General features: G+C 35.1%; 1 protein-coding gene across 1 annotated transcript; it reads right to left on the reverse strand.

Moving 5' to 3' along the window:
* Positions 1–8,758: 8,758 nt before the first annotated feature.
* LOC131066072 (ricin B-like lectin R40G2) lies at positions 8,759–18,592 on the reverse strand. The gene is made up of 8 exons (XM_058000749.2): positions 18,324–18,592; positions 12,213–12,363; positions 11,937–12,059; positions 11,300–11,528; positions 10,090–10,631; positions 9,838–9,960; positions 9,217–9,448; positions 8,759–9,089 (listed from the first exon to the last, which is right to left on the reverse strand). Coding segments are annotated over exons 2-8 (1,392 nt in total). The 5' UTR covers positions 12,354–12,363; positions 18,324–18,592; the 3' UTR covers positions 8,759–9,087.
* Between the last annotated feature and the right edge of the window lie 2,815 nt (positions 18,593–21,407).

Consider the following 21,407-nt stretch of genomic DNA (forward strand, 5'->3'; position numbering starts at 1 on the left):
CACTCGTGGAAGCAATGTGTTCCAAAGAACCAGAAACAAAAGATAAATCAAAATCAATGTGGATTCCCATAAAAGCATTACAATCCAAAGAAAAACCAAAATTGGCATCTAAACTTGTCATTCCAAAAGATTCCTTCAAAAACCTATCCACACATCTCCCACTTCCCAAATCTACTCTTCCATCGTCTCCTTAATCCATTTTGGGTCCTTATGTTCTGAATTCCACATCCACTTCTCCCCACTTTCTCCCTCAAAATCTAAAAATCTAAAATCCACTTTCTCTCCATCACTCAAGCACCCCTCAAGGTGTGTGCCAACATTCATCTTGAAAACATTCCAATCTATCCTTGCACAAATCTTCCAACATCCTATCTATTATCCAACATCTATTTTCCATCCTTTCATCCTTCCCATTCAATCCTTTGCATAAATCCTTCATTTGTGAAATAGGCATTTGTGTCATTTTGTCACACACTTGCCCATGCTCAATCTTATGTTCAGTCCACTTCTTAGATATATATTCATGAAATTCTTTAGAATCTGAGGTTGTTCCTCTTTAATACTATCTTTTGGCTAGGATGCATACTCGATCTGGAAAGAGAATCACTTATTGTATCTTGATACCAATATCTTTTGATTACTATATCTCACACACTTAATCAATTTCTCTAAATCATTATGATTTCTTAGGTGAAGACGTGACTAGTGAAAAATCTAAAATCCTACTTCAACGCCACTGTAATTCTCTAACCAATGTGAGATTCATCGCTTACAAGCCAATGCGGGAAAAAAAAAAATGATGATAAAACCAATATCAAAATATCAAAACAAAAGCATGAGCAAGAAAAGAAATGTTGAGAAAAGAAAAGAAAAAATGCATGAAAAGAAATATCAAAATGCTTGGCTTTGGGAACATGCAAGTAACTCCATTGGGGCTATGGACGCTTGCTGGCAGTGAGGCTCTATCTAGGATGCTTTTGAAATCTGAATAACTCACATAGCTAGTCACGTCGGATTCTTTAAGATTACAATGATCATATGAGCCGGAATAAACCCAGTTGCACACAAATGGGTAATCAAAGACTAAGTACCTTGATCCAATTTGGGATTCTTCTTCCCTTTTGAGTATTCTTCCTAGTCGCTAGATATGTTTAGTTGAATTTTTCGAAGGTTCTAAGTGTGGATTGGGTCTCTACCTTTGAAATGTTCAAGAACACTTATTCGAGTGGCAGTAGATGTTTTTGACGATTTTATACATCACCTTTTTTGCAATTGAGACTTCTACACTTGGGGGCAAGTTTCATCTACTCTTTTCTTATTACCACATTTCCCATTATCATTCTTCCAATGTCCATTACCCTATCGCATCCATCTTTTTTTCCATCTTTGATCTTGACAAAGCTAAGGATCTTCATAAGCATCTGGCATCCTCTTCGCTTCACCTTATCAATACCCCCTAGTCTATATCCCTTATCCTATCTATTCCTTTCTTCCATTACCCATCACTATCTATGATCTTGCTTCTTCTATCCATGTCCTATCTCCTATCCATATCCCTTTTCCCGTCCTTGATCTTGATCAAAACTAAGGACAAAAAGAAAAAATACAAAAACATGGTTTCAAAAAGCTCTTGACATCTCCTTTCATGTGGACCACAAGCCATTGCCTTACATTATCCAAGAAGCATGTTATCCATCGCGAGATAGTCCTTGGAAACCAACTCATCTCTGATAAGCTACCTCCATCTTTCTCCTATCTATCTCCACCTCAAAAGTTCATTCATCACTTCATAATATTCCTTGCCTTGCTAGACATTGGGGGCAAACACATACATCTTGCTTCTAATCCAAAAAATCCTAAAAAATTAGCAAAAGTCATAAAAAAATCATAAAAATGAGAAAAAGTCCTAAAAAAATCATAAAAGTTAGAAAGAGTCCTGAAATAATCCTAAAAAAACAGAATAAGTCCTAAAAAAAATCATTAAAATCGTAAAAAGTCCTTAAAAACCCCTAAAAATCAGAAAATGACCTGGACAAATACCAAAAACATTCAAATACGATCCTAAAAATACAAAAACATCGAAAAAGCTCTTCGAAAAAATAATCAAAAATCAAAAAACAATCCATCGATCGCAATCACAATAAATTATCCTTTGCAAATGACAAACATTTCAACAGCCGCAAAATGCAAACAAATCATGCATCAATAAACTACCAAGCTAGTCTATAAGCTAACCAATCATCTGCCTATCAACTTTCAACATATTTATCAAACAACATGCCTTTATGGATACATCGTTCCTAAAACAAGTACCTATCAAATATCATGTCCTAACGAATACAGTTTTCCTACAATGGACATCCTATCAAACAATCATCCTAGAAACACTTGTCTTTGGCAAGAAGATCAATATGGTCGTTGACTCATTTGGTCAAGTTAGTCTTATCTTTTATTAGATTTATCTTTATCATTTTATGATGGATCATGTTACTATACTACTCAAGGATGTCCAAAAGTGACTAGAGGAGCCTTGATGGACATGATCTTTTTATTTGTTTGTTGTTTGTGGTGTGAACCAATGAAGTTTTGGGGCAATAGCTCTAGTGGGCATCTGTGTTGGTACGTTCATTCGGCAAGTATCCTATGCAAAAATTGAATCAAGGATAGCTATGCTTGTGACTACCCCACATACCTCGACTCTTGGCGCTATTCCTAGAATGGAGGGTTCACTCCTTGTCTGCTACGTTTTTGTTCTTTGCAATGAGATATCTTTACATCTTGGTTCCTTATACCCAGGTGTACAAAGCTCCATTGATACATAATAAGGCTCAATGATGAAAATGTTGCACTAAAAAATGAAGGCACAAGAAGTCGCGGTTATATCTTTTTTAATCTCTTTATCTTATCTATAATTCCATCTCAAATCATTTTCTCACATCATCAATTCTATCAATCAATCAATTATATTTCCTAAGATTCTTTACTTCTTACTAATATCTTCATTTTTCATCTAACGATCATCAATCATTTGTCTTATACAGGATGTGTCTTTCCTGAAACCAGACACGATCATCTATCTTCATCTTATACAGGATGTATCATTCCTGAAACTAGACGTTTTGGACATCTTTGTCTTATACAGGATGTGTCCTTCCTGAAATCAGACTTGATCTTTATCTTATCAATCAAATCAATCCTATCAATCTCATCAATTCTATCAATCATATCATTCAATCTTATCTACAAATCACTCCAACCATTTATTTTCTCTAATCAAACCCATTCATGTCATCAACTAACTATTCTTCCATCTTTCATCTAACATTCTTCTTCTATCAAGAGACCATTCATATGCACAAACAATTTCTCAAGGCATTATACCCTAATATCACCGGGACATACTGGGGCAAGAATTTTTATTTTTATTTTTTATTTTTGTTTTCTTTGAAATAACGTTGTTCCAACATTGTCTCAAAGAGGGGCAAAAGTAAACACCTAAAAATGTCTCGTTGATCATGTACTAATTATTCGTCCTATTAATTAAATAACTCTTTTATTATTTAATTATTCTAATTAATCTTATTCTTCTAAATTAATTTAATCATCACCTTCTACAAATACTAATTATTCAATTTTCGCCTCCATCAATTAATCATTCAACCCTTTTTCAAATATTAATTATTAGTTTAATTATGATTTAATTCCTTAATTAAATAATCTTGATTATTTAATTAATTTCATTTCCAATGATTAAATAATTTCATTTAAATTATTTAATTCATTCATTCCCCAAATTCATAATTTCATCAAATTTCAAATTAATGTGCATTTCAATTTCAACATTCAAAAATCAAAATTCAAATACAAATAAACATGAAATTGAATTTCAATTAAAAATCTTACAGCACATGTTGAAAATCATGACTGATTGATCAAATCAGTTAACTAGTCAGTTAACTTAGTTAACTCTTCAATCTCCACTTATAACTCGCAATCACCTTTTTTCTAACTAATCAATCTATTTAGTCATTCAATCTTCTCCTCAATCTATCCAATTAACTAGCCAATCTATCCAGATGACTAGTCAATCAATTGGGTTATCTATCCAATCAATCCACTTAACAGATCAATCGAAAGGAGTTAACTGATCAATCAAATCAGTTTAAATGTCAATCAGCACTTGAGTTCCATTTCTCACCCAATCAGTCCCAAAATTCTATAAAAGAAACCTCATTTCTTAATTTAAATCTAGAACCACTATCTTCAAAATTATTGTGTCATCTTTATGCAAGAATCTCAGTGCGACACTGAGAGCCACACAACACAATATTGGAGTTTTGAGTATGTATAGGTACAAGTGTGGTTAGTGTGGACCTATGAAACTTAACTTTTGTTTTAAACTTGGTCAAAAGTCATATCATTATGCACATGATACAATTTGGCAAGGTTATTGTACATATTGTCGATTTGGTAAGTCATCAATCATTTAGCAACTCGTGACTTCACTTTTGTCAAATCCATATGGTATCAAAGGCTATCCATTGTGATGCACTTCTTCCCATCTAGAGCTCTCCATTTTATTGACAACTTGCCAAATTGTCAGAACATTAACATCGATAGGTTATCATGATTTCAAATTTAGATTTCTCAAAGCCTCATAGCTCAAATCCCATCACATCATTTTTTCTTGAACATCCAAGAACCTTAAAGACATTTTTTGTTTCCCCTGAAAAAGAGGTACAACTACTAAAAAGAAACATTTTAAGAGCTTATTTAGATCTTGAAATATTTTCAAAGCATATAAATTATTTCAAAGAAATGTTTATTTACATAAAGAATTGTGATGTTTTTCAATGTGTTTATTCCAAAGGGAAATGTTTCAAAACAATTATGAGAGAAATGTAAGGGAAAAATATTGTTTCGGTCATTAGGCCCTTCAAGGCACTCCAAGATAGGCTATCTTTGTTCATAGTTTAATATATGCATGTCACTCCTCCCTCAAATTATTAAGGATCTCTTTAACAAGACTCATTTGGCTTTACAAACCATTGTGGATTGAGATCAACTCTCCCTCGTAGCAACTTTAATCAAGTTCCTTTCATTTACACTACCTTTTTTAAGTGCTCTTGCACACCAAACAAACTTATCCTTGTTGAATTCCCCAAGCACTTTTTTTTTAACTCTAAACTATTCAAAATTGAACTCCCAATAGTTCCTTTCCTATTTAGCCTATGTTGACCCCAAGCATGTACTTCATCCATGATTCCCTATTGTTATTGTCTAGTTCTAGATATTTGTTCCCAAACTTGGAGGCTCCTTCACCAAATGTTAACTCCAAGCACCTACTTAATCTATGATTCCCTATTGTCATTGTCTAGCTCTAGATAGTCATTCCCAAACTTGGAGGCTTCTTCACATTGTTATTGCTCAACTCTAAATAGTCACTCCATCAAACATGGGCATTCCTTTGAAGTTGTTTTTACCCAAATTTAGATAGTCTCTCTTTCAACATGGACATCCCTTCACCTTCAAATATTAGCCTTGTTATATGCTCAACTTCTATAAGTAGACCATGCCAACTCCTTGCCATGTTAATCTTCTTTCATCCCATTGACAAAATGTTAATCTCCTTTCATCACATTGACCAAATGTTAATCTTCTTTATCTTAATTTGATTCCTTAACTCTTTTGAAGTCAAATTCTAACTCATTTGTAGCTTGTTTTTTTACACTCTTGTGCACACTTTAGGTGAGGCTATCCCCCACCATTTTTCACAAAGTTAGTTGTTACAGTTTTTAAAATTTTGAGGCTGCCAATTTTAGGTATTGTAGGCTACATGGGCCTTTCATTCTTTTTGACTACCACTTTATTTTTAGAAAATATTTTGAATTGTTGGCCATTTAGATAAATACAAAAATAATGTATAAGGGAACTTTTCTAATGCATGAAACCTTGCATCTTAAAATGTCTTGGAATCCATTCGTTATCCCAATATTTCTTTTAATAAAACATCTTTCGATCTTATTAAAGATTGAAGGGGGCAACCACATCTAAATAAAACTCTCTTGCTAGCAATTCTACATTAACAATTAAATTGTTGGGTCTACATGTTTAATTTTTGCATAACCTCACTTTCTACGTGACCTCTCTATAGGCACACAATTATATTGTTGGGCATACATGCCCACATATTCTAACATTGTGCACCTCTCTAGAGCACTCCATTTTTTTATGATAATTTCTCGAGTGAATTGTTTTTTATGCATCATTTTGAGAAATATTTTTTTACAATACATTTAGTTTCAAAAGATTCCACAATTTGATGTTGATATTATACAACACTTTCACCTTTAATTCATCTTGTTTTATTTATCCACTTTAGTTTCTATGTATCTTGAGCACATAGATATCTTTTTAGGTGACATTTTTTTGAAATTGCATTTTTTGTTGTTGATGTTACATTTGAGTTACGAAACACTAATTCATCTTTGTTATAGAGGCCTCTAGTGCTTTATTTCGAAGCTAACAAGAGTGGCTCTACCCAAAAAAACAAGTGTGTCTACCCTATTAGATTTAATGTAATGGCATTTAAACAAATAGGCGATAAAATTGAGATTCAATGTAACATCATAAACTTTTGATACACTTTACATGAATCTTTTAGTTGGTAGTTTAAATTTTCAAGAGATTGATTAGCTACCCCTGAGAGTCTCTTGTAAAACAATGTCTTGTTGAACAATTTGATAAGAATTTTGACACCTTGCGATTTAAATTCTACCTATTTATATCTTCCCCTCAAAGAGTTTGTTTGGCCAAGCTGCAATTAATGCAAGGACACGTTTGGGTCCTCTAATCCATGCCTTCAACATCTTTTGTCATGTGTCTTCTATCTCTTTTCTATGGTAAGATGATGTTTGCTTCCTTTGTAAAAAAATTGTTTGTGTTAAAGAGCATTCATCTAGTTATTTGTACCCTAGCACCACTCAATCTTGGAGCCTCTACTTCATTTGTACACATATCAATCTTAATATTTAACACTCAAATAATTTACTCAATGATTGTCACCAGTTACCATGCACATTGATAAGATGGTATACAAACCAAAAAGAACCATGACTTGACAAACAGCTTTATCTTCTCCAACAACCACTATTTTGTGCTTCTTCCAAAATAATGTAAGACTTGACAAATAGCTTTATCTTCTCCAACAACCACTATTATGTGCTTCTTCCAAAATAATGTAAACATCAACATCTAGCTCTTCATTTCTTCATCTCTTTTTGAGTACACATTTTTCCTTCTAAGAGAGGATCCTCTTAGTCACTCTTCATTCTCCACTTTCTTTCTTCCCTAAGTTAATTTCAATGGGTAATGTTACATTAAAGTTACTTGTAATCTTAAATTGGATGTCATTTCGACCTAGGTAAGACTCCCCTAACTTTGAATATGTCCCTTAAAAAAGTGCAACTATGTACTTGTATGTACAAATGCAGCTTGCCCTTTTTCTCCAGATCACAAGTGACAAGTCTTTACAAGCATGGTCATCGTTGTTTCTTTTGAAAAAACATATATTTAGTCTCATGGACGTTAAAATAATTTCTTCTTCTTCTTCTATGTTCACCCTATCAAAAGATACCCAAAGTTGCCATATACAAAGGGTCGGATTTTTTGGTGTAGCCTTAGAGCATAGTGCAAAGATTGTTGATCACAGTTTTTGTCAAAGCTTCTTAGATTGCTATTACAAAATGATGTTTTGCTCAACACGATAGATTCCTAATAAATGTTACTTGAAATTTCCTTGTGCGAATCAAAAACTTATTTGAAAGCCTGGAATGTAATCAGCTAGTTCATCAAAGAGAAAAGACGCTTTTGAACAAACATCCACATTGTTTGAATAGCTGATAAGAAAGCTTCCTTTCCTCCCTTCTCCACACTATTTTTTCTGTATCTTTATCCCTTACCCTTCTAAAATAATGTCTTATAGTACTATCCGTCCAAGGTGACTAACATTGGTTTCAGGTAGTCTTCTAACCTAAAGCAACTTGAAATCATATCTACGGTGAGTCTTGTTTGTCATGGGTACAATTTGAATTAACCTCTGCATTGTTTATGTCCTTGATATCATTTATATAAAATTCACATCATTAATCTTTTGACCAACTACTTCATGGGACTTATTGAAGTAGGCATCATCCTCAAATTACCAAATTGATGACTTACTATTAGGAGCATACAAGTAGAGAGATAGGTTTGAACACATGGAGAGACTTCTGGATAGAAAATTCTTGCATTGTCTAGATTATATTCTTTTCTAGATTTTCTCTTTTCAATCTTGTTGTATTTGTATGTCGTGGAGAAAGATGCCATATTTCTTGAATTATCTCTGATTAGGATGTTTATATTTGCACATCATAAATTAACTAGATTTTAATTGATTAGCGTAAGTAATTGCCACATATTTTTTAATTTTTTAAATCGCATGAAGCTCTGATACAAACTTGCATCAAAAATTTGGTAAGACTTAACACTAACAAATTTTAGTGAAAACTAGAGGTATGATGCTGCCTCCGTCCCCACTAAATCAGGTATTGTTTTATATGTTTTGTTTATTATTGTGTCATATATTGTATCAAAAGCTGTGTTATACCTGCATTTTATTTTTTAAATAAGTTCCATAAAAGTCAATTGCTTTCTACTTTTGGTTACATCCTGCACGCATACACACCTCTAAATGTTGTGTTGATTGATACTCTTTACATAAGCAAAGCTAAATTTTTATTACAATCTTGATACATGACACTCTCTGAAAGAAATTGTCTTATTTTTTTAACATTGAACAATAACAGAAAGACACAAAATGTGATCTACAATATCACAATAGTCACATACCCTCCCTCATTCCAACGCTGCCAAACATCAGAAATCCAAAGTGGATCACACTAGTTTCTTTGATCATCAACATACTAAGACCTGATTGTATAAATACCACACTTCTTAAGCAAGAAACGGATTTGAAATCTAAATGACCACTTACAACAACAGGAAGCAGAAGCATTTTCCCCTTGGTTCTTCTCCACTCGCATCCAGTTCTGCCAATAATAAGACATCCAAAACGGAACACATTAATCCCTTAGATCATTAACATACTAAATATTTGATGGTCTAAATGCCATACTTTGAGCAAGAAATGGCATTGAAATCTCAATGATTACTTACAATCAACTGGAAGCATTTTCCATTTCTGGTTCTTCTGTTTCTTCCACCCAAACAGAATCAACTCATTTCCATCTTCAATATTTCCATACTTTCCATCAGCAAGCTTCGCATCTAGATTCAAATGAATGTTACCAACAGGACGTATACACTGATATCCATGTCCAACATCTGCACTTTGTGTCCACAGAATAGATTCATCCGAATCATTTGCATTGTAATACGATAGATCAACCTACACCCAAGAAGATACATTCTCAGACTTTGAGATGTAACCAGATTTAAGAAAAGGGTAACTCTTCCTAGTTAACATTTATGAGGCATAATGATCTTTGTGTTCTCCATGCATATAACTCCACTTTTGTATTTGTAGGTCCTTAACCAAAAGAAAAATTGAAGGCAAAGTCGGACACCTTAGGAATGTGAAGCACATTCCCTTACATTAATGTATTGCTCTATTGGCTTCTAGTAAATAGCTTTCCTATCTAACTCAGATAAGCAGAATTCTTCTAAGAGGGAAGAAAATTCTAATTATAAAGTAGATATAATGCATTATAAATCCATAGTATTTGGTGGCTTAAAAGTGGTAAAAGACGATGATAAAAATTAAGGTTTTCAACTTACTTTGTCCCATTCTTGGTTGCCATGTTTTAAAGCCTTCAAATTTGCCTTGCTAACCAATGCAAAGGCTGGGAAACCTGCTTCGTCCTTTATTTGATTCCCCCATTCATCAACCTTGATCCAGTGCTGTGAGTCAAGGAATGTAAAGTGAGCTTACATGCAAAAACACAGTTCACATGCTGAACGCCAGTTCAAAAAATGAAGATGCAAGTACCTGCATGCTAATAGTTTACAAATGTTAAAAACATTGGGTACCTGGGAAATGTCATCTGCATCACCCAGTGTAAGAACAACTTCACCATTACGAAGAGTCATGAAATGATCAGGACTTTGTTCACAGTAAATCCTCACAACTTGGCCTTGAGGGATGTGCTCTGGGAAATCGTCATCATGATGTGTGTGTAAAACATAAGCTGGATCTTCTTGATAATCTGTAGCTTCTGGGAAATCATTCTGATGATGTGTTTTTACAACATGTGCTGGACCCTCTTCATAGGCAGCACCTCCATAGTTTGTGACGCCAGTTCCATATTTTTCTTCTTCATATGGTGCACCTCCATACTTATCTTCTCCATATGTTGAATCACCATAATTTGAGACACCAGTTCCATACTTCTCTTCTCCATATGTCGAATCACCATAATTTGAGACACCAGTTCCATACTTTTCTTCTCCATATGGTGCCCCACCATAGTTTGTGGCATGCTTCTCTTCTCCATACGGTGCACCACCATACTTATCTTCACCATATCTTGCACCTGCTACTTGATATCCTTCATCTTGAGTAACTGAATTAACTACAAAACCGCAAGCAAAACATACTTTTTAGATGAAAAATAAAGACAATTAACATATTATTGCATAGATATATTTCTAAATACTACAATTCACTGAACCTGATGCATACTAAGTTGAAATGAGGGAAGAATCTAGTGATCCTAGTATAATCAATCTATATTTCAAAATATTAAAGTTAGAGGGGCATGAAAACGAGAAAAGTATTTCCAGGGCATCTGAAGAGACCTCTTAGATTTCAGGTGATGTTACCATATTATATATGCCAAGTTTCCACAGTAAACAGTAGAACCGAGAAAATATGACTAAAATTTTCGTAAAAGGAAAGCGGTGATACCCTTGGTTTAAAGTGGGAAACGTACTCAGACACATCCAGACATCCTTTATCTGGGAGCAGAATGTGTCTTGTATTAGGGGACATTAAGACACTTCCCCACATTCCCTACATTCAGGAAATGCAGGGAGCATCCCAGATCTCAAGAAAGCTGCTCAAACAGTAATCAGCGAATCTAAAAGATCAAACTTTAGTAGAAACAAAAATGCAAAAAGAAAAATCAATGAGAAGTTGCATCTGTGGTTATCGTAGGTATACATGCCTGCCATAAAAAGAATCATTCAATTTCAAAGAATTTTCGCCAGAAAATCCTATTGCCTTTAAAGATTTACTTACAGATAGGCACAATCTTCCACTTTTGGTTTTCATGTTTTTTCCATTTAAAAAGAATAAGATCTGTTCCTTCTCGTATGCCTCCACTTTCCTGATCACCATGATTTGCATCCAAATTAAGGTTTGTGTTATCCACTGGACGTATACATTTGTAACCATTGCCAACATCATCACTCTGAGTCCAAAGAAGAGCTTCATTTACTTCTTCCTTTGAATATGGAGATGTGTGAACCTAGTTCAAAAATGTGAAAAACAATTAGCATGCCAAAGCAGAAATTAGATGCACCTTGCCATTCAACATGCAACCATAGAAATCAAGGTGCCAATTGGGTCAGTTAGAAATTGGAAAAGTTTCTATTCTTTGAAAATGATATCAATCAATTAGGGAAGTCAAGTCTCAAATTGCATCAGTTAGCAATAAACAATGCCATTTTCCAAACCTACAAGCTGAACTACAAAAAAGATTTGAGGACTAACCAGTATTTTATATAAAGCCAGAAACATTCAAAGATGAATTTAATATAAAGCCAGATGCATTCAAGGATGCTTAACTTTTGTGGCACTGAACATCTAAGTGTAAATGACTCATTTGAGTAGTAAACATAATTCTTTAAAGTCATTCACAATTCATAATGTGTACCTTTTCATTATCTTCAATGCCATGCCTCAAAGCCTGACGAGTAGCCTTGTTTACAAGGGCAAACGCTGGAAAACCAGCTTCATCCCTCACCTTTGTACCCCACGTTACATCCATGATCCATTGCTACAAAGATCAACAAAAGTTTTAAAGTTAATGGAACTAAATGCTTGTTTAATTAAATTCCTCGATCAATTTGTCATAAGACTTGTACAAAGTACTTGCACAGAATAACAAAAATAGACTACCTGGAAAGCTTGCAATGACAAGATACATTACCTGATGAGGATTGGATTCATCACGAGGTGCAAGCCCCACATCATCGTATTCTCTTGCAGTTAAGTAGTATTCTGGGTTAGCTTCACAATAAATCTTGACAATTTCCCCTGGGACCTCAACCTCCTCATGTCTACCAAACATTTTATTAAATCTGGAAAACAAAACAGTAGGATGATAAATTAACTGTATAAAGAAGGAAAAACTGAAGTTTACAATCAGAAGAGGGGAAAATTAAAGCATTCAAATTCAAAACAGTCTATTACCATGTTATCAGCATAGTGTAATTCAAGACAAGCTTAAATTTGAAGTTTCTCAAAAAAGAATTATTATGCATATCAATGTAGTTCATGAAACAATACCATCTTCCCCACGGACTACATCCTTATGTGGAAGAGGATCCTATTGTAACTTTGAAAATAATATCAGTGCCCTTATTGAAAGGGCCAAGAACACATCTTTTTGTCACTATATAGTATATAAACCCAATTTGTGATACCAAGAATAACAAAATTCAACCTACCAGATACAGTGTCTGACGCTATTGACAACTTAAGATATGTGTCACCCATAAACTGTCAACTGGAAAATAGTGGGGCAGTAAAATCATATTTATTAATTTTCAGATCGGCCTATTTAACCAAGTGCACAAATAAGCAGGATTCAGACAATTACTTCTAAAAGAAAGCACCACCTAAGTTCTCTAGACTAGTGATTGTCCCTTACAAACAAACAAAAGCTTGACAATGTCCCTATGTAAATTGAATCAAAATATAACATCAGTGTAGTTATACTGAAGCATATATGAATGTTATACGCATTGAAACTTCTAAACAAAATTAAGAGAATAAAGTTGCAAACTAATTTAAAATGCACAAACATTAAAATTTAAAACTTTTGACAAAAAATAGTGGCCTCTACAAGTGCACATATAAGCAACAAAATCTTCTATGACCACTATGATGCCTAGAAAGGTTAAATTAGAAAAGGACAAAGAAAATATATATTAATTTTGTATTTTATAAATGTGAAACCTAAAATCAACGATGTCATGATGTCACTGAATTAAAGGTTCATTTTCCATAGTTCTAGCTAAAGATAACCATAATTTCCATGTTGCTTTGAGCCAGGAATGAAGCTATTTTCTAACAAAGATGGTGGCCCTGAGACAGATTTGAATATCTGGTGCAGAAGGTAGAGTTTCAATCAACAAAGTTTGAAAAAGTCCCATTCCAATACCAACCCTGCAATAAGGCAACATATAACTTGAACACAATGTCACTGAGGTTGAGTGGACCCGCAACCTTATCCCTGCAAAATCATAAGAAGGCCCGCAATCTCATCCCCACAGTGCAATAAGGTGCCCCACATTGTAAGTGCCAAACAAAAGCTAAAAAAGAGGACTGATTTCGTAGATATCAAAAAAAATCTCTTTTTTGACTAGTGACCATCAGGAGAACCAGGTATTGATGGTGCAAGAGGCACCACTGTAAATCCTGTCAAGTGTAGAACATAACATCCCAGAAGCTCTCAGTTTTAGGATCAAATAATCTCACTCAGCTTGCAGCTGTTGTCAAAGGTCTAAAGATCACAAGGATAATGGGTTCCAATTCTTTCTATAGATAGTCGGTCCTCAAATTGAGATTTCTTTTCATTCAAGCTGAGGCTCATGGCTCAGACAATGCATGCTTATTAGTATGCTTGATTTCAAAGCTTGAGTGCAGAGAAGTTCTCCTGCAAGTGTTAGAAACAAATGGCTGAAGACCGAGTAAAATCAGTGGCCTAAGGATTACACCTTCACCACAGGCTTCCTAATGATAACAGTACAACACTCTCACCTTTGCTGACCCAATAAATGGGACATTGAGGATCTCTCGATTAAACATAGCTTAGAAAAAAAATCATCATTAGTTTCTAAATGATTCCACACCTAGAAAAACATTAATGAAAACATATAAAACTCAAATTTGAAGCAGACTGTCCAACAAAAGAAAGGTTAAATAATGTCAAAGATTGGCTCTCTTTAGCTGAGAGCTCAGGAGTGTCCATTATCAAGATATACATGGGCTCTACTCTGAATGTAACATACTTATTTTCTTTTGTTTATTGGACTAATGAACAGAGAATTTTGTGAAAGCTGAAATGAACATCAAAAATTCAGGCCTTGAAGGTAAATAAAATTCAGGCAGATACATAACCAAACAAGGCATCGGAACTGTGATAATTGAAGCCTAATAAGATAATCAAAAAATAACCAAGCCACATATCTTTAAAACTTAGAATTCCAATTTGGAACTTAAGAATAACATAACATATTGAAACAGAAAAGTGAAACAGCAGATGCAACCGCAAAACATGCAAATGGAATTCATCTACGAGGTAACAAATCTTGCCCAAAATAAAAAAGAAGCTGATCTGTCAATATATATTGGAATGCTAAAGCACAAGATGTGTTAAACTCTGAAAGAAATTTAACCACAAAAGAACTTATAGTGTGAAATTAAATCATTTACTGCAGAATTAACAAGAAATGTAAAGCTGCAAACTGAAATTTAGTATAATAAAGTAGAAAGTAGATTTAGCCAAACTATTTATTAACAGACAACCAAAATTAAGTGCGATATGGTCAAAGTGGGATGAGCTTTAGTGATAAATCTTAGAGGCTTTCATAACAGAACCCTGACTTCAAACCCACGTAGTCACAGTCTAAATATGGTAAAATATTGCATCCAACACTAGGTGCGGCATTCAGCAGGAAACTGAGGCTGGATGCAAGTCTCAGGTCACTTTGAGTTTGAACTTTGAAGGAAAGGATACCCCTAAGTCATCACAGCTAATATGGAGGACAACCAGTGAGGGGAACTTTATCAGTTTTGAGAAAAAAAGGTAGAATATAACAGATTTAACCAAAATTGTGTATGAAATAGCAGATTCAACAAATATTAAGCAGAACATGGCAAATTTAATAAGATTGACTGCAGCTCTGGAGCTTGAATGAGTATTAACTATTAACAGTACATAAAACCAAAGAATGAACGGTCAAGCCAAAAATAAATTCAAGAAAACGGTATGGTCATAAATACACCAGAACAATGCCCAACAGGCTTGTGCCAAGCAATGCAGAACAAATCTAAAACCCTTGATCAAGGTTTCATTTCCATGGGCTGGTAGTTGAACTTATCATTGTGAACTAAACTGGATATATTGTCTGATATACTGAACCCAAATACACCCTCACATGTGTTTTCAGCACTTTCCTAATATTTATCCTAAATTGGAAAATATCTATTAGGTCAAATCAACTAGCGAGTAAGGAGTGCTAATCAGATTGAAGTGGGTCCAATCCCTGGCCAACTCACCCTACGTGTCCCACTGAGGTAAGGCAGGATGGCCTAAGACATTCCCTGGGATAATCATAAAACTGTCACCTATAAAGTCTCCATTTCAATAGCAATAAAGCACAACAAAAAATTCTATTAATGGGATCTACACATTGCACACCCTCTAAAAGGGATCATATTAGTTGGATTTCACACCTACTGGTATGTTCAAGATGAAAGTTGATGCACCTCTAGGGGCAATCCAGGGCTCTTGGGGGCTGGGTGTGTGATTAGGGATTCAAAAGAAGAATTGATAAATGCTGCATCCAAAAAGCTCACACCTAGGACCAATAATAACGCTGAAGTTGAAGCTCTCTTCTTTGGTCACCAACTAGTTCAGTCATGCAAAATTGATTCAGTGATCATCGAAGGGGATTCTGTGGCCATCATCCTATGCATAAAAGACAAGATGTCATCAAACTAGAAAATCAAACCAAGCACTGTTATCAAGAGGTCAATGGAGTGCCAGACTATGTATCAAATCAGGGCCTAGATTGTGGGGATCATACAATCACTGAAAGCAGAGTGAATTGTAAGCAAGGACTTGCCAACATGTAGGATGTTTTTCCCACACAAACTTATAACTGACACTCCGTGCTTAATAGTAATGATTCAGAATGGGATGTAGTCATTTCACATGCATTGGCACATGGAGGGCAGGTACATCTAATAACGCTTGGTGGTCATTTCCTACAGACCCCTATTCCTGTCAATCTTCCCAACTGCCAATTTATGCAGTTCAGAATTGAACACAAATGGAACCCTACATCATTTTGATAGGATGAGCTAAGATAAATGGCATTTCTGGGCAGAATCACAGACATTAGGATGAGAAACACCTTTTTCAGGGTAGCAGCATTAGACACTATCAAGGAGGTTCTAGGCTGGGACTTCATGGAGGCAGTAGTCCAACATTGAGTAAACTCTAACATATCCTCCACTTTTTGTGTCAAATATCTTTAGCATAACTGGAAACAAGAAGCTGACCACAGTGCTGGGGAGATCTTATATATGGGAAAAGCATTGGGCCAACTACACCCCAACAACTACTGTTATGGAGCTATACACACCATTCAAACTCTCTCACCTAACGTGGCTAAGGCTGACAAAGCCATCAAATTTCTGCAGAGGCACACTGGCTAGTGTCAAGTGCTCCAATGGCACATACAGTTCACAGGGCATCAAGATGTAGGAGGATGAATAGCAATCTACTTGAAGTCCCTTTTTGTAAACAAACACCATATCAAAGCAATTAGGATTTGATATGTGTTTTCACTTTTCACCAAAAAATAGTAATATTATTAGGTGTTCTTGACCGGTTCTCATGGTCTTTTTTGATCAAGCACAGAGATGAACTTTTTGTAAATACTCAATTTCCCCCGGACACGGGCAGATTCCCGATGTTTCCTGAAGTTCACTTTTTCGCTACCGTATATATAAAAAATGGAGAGGGTCAAAACAAAAACAGAAAAAGCAGTAAACATAATCAGAAGAAGATTTCCAGATCTATGCCTAAGTGTAATATAGCAGATATAGCCAAAATCGTGTAAAATATAAGCCAATATAACCAAATAATAAAATATAACTTTCAAATGGTTGATTTTACCATAAGTTAGTTTAATATAGCAGAGTCGACCAAAATTGAAAGCAATATTGCATATTTTAATTTAACCCAATATAAAAATAAATATAATTCTAGCAGATTTAACCAGAATTGAGTATGACTTTAGCAGATTTAACCAGAATTGAGTATGACTAAGTAGAGTTATGGCATACGTAACCAAAAAATGAGGCATTATATAACCTGCTTAACCAGAACCAAAAACATCACAGTGAACAGAGAGTAGATATGGCTTAAAAATGGCGGCAAACCAAATCTACGGAAGATCTAGCAGATCTCTCCCAAATATAATATAGTAGATTTAAAGTTAATTATGAATCATATAGCAGATTCAAAATAAATTATACATCATGTAACAGAATTAGTCAAAATCAAGTGTAATATGGCATATTTAACAAGAAAAAACATAAAACTGCAACCCTACAAGTTACCTTATCTTTCGACCCTTCTCTGAGCCGATCAACTCAACACGCTACGTTAACAGCATAAAAAACGGTCTAAAAAACGAAAAACTGTTTTTAAAAAAAGGGCAGTAGGCTAAAAGAGACAAAAAAGCATCAGATCTTTAAAATCTATGTAAGATTCAACAATAAGCAAAAGTAGTATTGCATAGATCTTTAAAATCTATGTAAGATTCAACAATAAGCAAAAGTAGTATGGCATGTGTTACCGAACTTAACTAGAACATAGCAGATTTTATAGTTTCAAGTCTAACGAAGCAGATTTTACCGAATTTAAACTTCATATGCAGAGTCAACAAGAATTAATTACCCCATTGGCAGATTTACTAAAAATGAGTATACAATAGAGCAGATTTGACTAAAAGAAAGAAACTTCACTGTAATACAGCATAAAAACAGCTGAAAACAAGATTTTGATGCTAAAAAGGGGCAATAAGTTGTAATTGAAATACAACAGATTTTTGACAGATTTACAGTCAATAGCATGTTCTGAATGTTTCTGATATTCACTACAATAACAGAAAAGGTAAAACGATGGACGTTTTCAGGCATGGCGAATAATGCATGCCAAATATTAATTAAAGCATTACAGCAAAAGAGAAAATCCAGAATGTTGCTTGCTGCACCATTTAACAAGCATAAACGTACATACCTTGGCAAAAGCTTAGGCTTGATCGCAACTTATTGAAGCACTGAATGAATGAGAGTAGTGAAGCATATTTATGGGTTATATTTTTGTGCGGTTTTTATAATAAGATTGGATGTAATTAAGAGTAAAGTTGACGTTGGAGGATATGCTCAACGTGTCCTGGAATCCGCGTAGAGGATGCGTAAAACTCAGGGAACTCAGCCTCATCAGATTTTAAAAAGTAGGATATTTAAAACCCCACTTAAAAAGTAAGATACTTAAAATGGTCCTAGAGGTTAAAAGAGTGTTATAAACTAGCAATTGGATGTATAGATTCAATGGGATGTTTATAAAAATTTTCAGAAACTTTTTTTTTTTCTCGGGTTAGGGGTGGATAATTTTTTTATAGTTAATTTTTAAATTATATAGAAATTGATATAAAATGTATGTAGTATTCATATTAAGGTGTGCAATGGGTATATTTTTTATTAAAAAGTAGCGTTAGTTAGGGTGCCAACCTTTTAACATAGTCATGGACTATCCACAGCAAATCAATAGCATCAAAAAACAACAGTTAAATCAAACAAGAGTTTAGTAGGAAATAAACAAATGAGAGTTTAGAAGAAAATAAACAGCAAGGGCATACCCCGAGTACCAAAAAACCAGTGCTAAGATCTAAGGAGTCGTTTTACAAGCCCTCATCATATCTATTATCGTTCTCAGTCTTCAAAGAGGAACTTGTAAAGCTTCCTAACAGCTTGTTTATTAGCTTCATCTTTAGCAGTTATATTGCGGAGAAGAGAGAGTGTCGGCACTGAATTGTGCAGAACTCGAATGCAGTACTTGTTGATGTTGACCAGTTGTTTATCTCTCGCATCCAACCTGTTGTTAATTGCCCGGATTTCCTCCTTCAGCCTCTGAATTTCGCCATCCAACCCCAGGCTGTCAATGTGGTTTGTCAAATTACTATTAAGGGTCTACAACTCACCCACATTAGGTTCCATGGGTTCGATGTTCTCATCCTTCATAAAATCCCTATCCTTGTCCTTTTTCTTTTTCTTCTTGTTTTTGTCAGTCTTCCTTTCTTTACTTGCGCCTTCCAAGACAACCTCATCATCTTTCTAGGCTTCCAACTCAAGGGTCATTGTAATAACAGGCTCCATCCCATCAATGATATTGTCAAAGGCCACTTTCTCCTGGGTCTTAGTAGGTTGTGAAACATCGGGTCCCAAAGAGGGATCGGGGTCCTCCAAGTCAGCAATATTCATGCTAGCATTAACAGTCTATTCCCTCATGGAATCTTTTTCAATTTCATCCCTGTCACCCTCATCAAGGTCTTCCTCAATATCAGCATTTGTGCGGGTTTCACATTTCTTTTCAGTGGAGCCCTCAGAAGCCAGCCTATGGGACCTACATCTTCCAATTGTGTCATCAATAGGGTCTCCCTCTTTTGACTCTTCAAAACTAGAATTATCAATGATAATTTATTTGTGTTTCTCAATTTTGCCTTTTTCCTTTGGAGCCAAAGGACCACTTATCAAGCCCAAAGGAGGGGGGGAACAAGTGGGAGTGCTTAACACAGCAATAGTAACAAAGGAGGAAGGCATCGCAGGGAAAGTGAATGCCTAGTTAGAGAGATAAAATAACATAGATGGAGTGAATCCACTAGCATACGTCGCCAAAGGGTGAGAGGTGGGAAAAGGGGGTTGAACAAGCATAATGTTTCTGGGGGCATAGAGGACCAAATGATAATCTCAAAGCTTATAAATTAAGCCTTGGTAGAGGGGAACTAGAGGTTTTCCTTCATTCTTGGGGTCAAGGGCATCCTTAATAGAACTCTCTACATAATGGAGTAGGTAGAAGGGCAAACAAAGCAAGTCGTAATTCCTAAAATGGTTCAACAAAGGCAAGTGATAATAATAAAAAACCATATGACATCCCTCCAATGTAAAATATTTCATGATTAAGAGACATACCATATCCCAGGGATACTTGAGCTCCTCTCTGGCAAACCCACCTTGAAGTTTAACCAGAGTCTTTTTTCCTCTAAAAAAAAAATGGTAAGCCCTTCACTGTTGGTGGTATGGCTGTTGTGTTTCCATCTTCTCCCTTCTAGGGATAGCCTAGTGGCCTGAGTAATGACTTCCTTTGTGACCTCGAAAGAGATTTCGCCTACATTAACTTGTATGTTGTTCCATGAGGTCACAAACTATATAGAAAGTTGTTTATCATGGCCTTTGAGACATTCCATGAATTCCACCACCCTGCCCTCAATACAGTAATTCCAGACCTCAACATCCTTCTTGAAATGCTCTGGATTATTCGGCTCATAGCAAACTCTATCCCCTCCCATAGTAGACTAACTAGCTCAGATGCTTAAAAAAAATTCCTTAGCTCTAGACATAGGCACAGTAGTAGTGAAACAATGCCTTGTAAACATAAAACTTTTCTTACCATAAAAGATTGGGATGTCATGCAAGCCTTCTGTGAAATAATTTCCACAATAATTCTTCGGACAAAGAGAAGCGTGCGAAGTATAGCCCCAACCTTTTGAAGAGACATTAAAAATAATAAGCGTCGCCTTGAAGTCAAAGCATGAAAAAACATCATTAACAATGCTACCACATGCCAAAAAATCCCCAACTTGCCCTCCGGACGCACAGTCTTCCATATGAACCGCATAATTCATCACACGAGTGGATTGAATCATCATGAGATACAAGAGGCAATGCCATATAATGATAATAGGATGAGTATTCCATTTAAGATAACCGTTGGTGCCATTAGGCAAGAAGATATACCCTTTTGAATTTGAAATTTCCCTTCTCCAACACTCTCTGCCAATTTGAAGGGAGAGGGGGAAAGAGTCAATGAGGTTTGTGTTCATTGGAAATTGCATTACTAAGCTCTCCTTCAATAAGGAGTCTGATACTGGGAGGCAAGGAGTTGCAGTTTCTCCAATATCTCAGACACTGTCCATGGAGTCCAAGAGTTGTCATAGGATTTGCTACCCTGTTAACTTCTCCATAGATATGGTTTAATAAAAAGGAATCAAAGGCATATATAAGACTAAAAATATCTATGATGATGTTGTCAATCGACCAATTG

This window comes from Cryptomeria japonica, chromosome 11, assembly GCF_030272615.1.
Source record: "Cryptomeria japonica chromosome 11, Sugi_1.0, whole genome shotgun sequence".
NCBI lineage: Eukaryota > Viridiplantae > Streptophyta > Pinopsida > Cupressales > Cupressaceae > Cryptomeria > Cryptomeria japonica.

Excerpts from the sequence above, each read along its gene's own strand:
- LOC131066072 (XM_058000749.2), bottom strand. The coding sequence starts at position 12,353 with ATGTTTGGTAGACATGAGGAGGTTGAGGTCCCAGGGGAAATTGTCAAG. Across the intron at positions 12,060-12,212 it reads ATGAATCCAATCCTCATCAG|CAATGGATCATGGATGTAAC; the intron begins GTAATGTATCTT and ends TGATCTTTGTAG. Across the intron at positions 9,449-9,837 it reads GCAACCAAGAATGGGACAAA|GTTGATCTATCGTATTACAA; the intron begins GTAAGTTGAAAA and ends TCTTGGGTGTAG.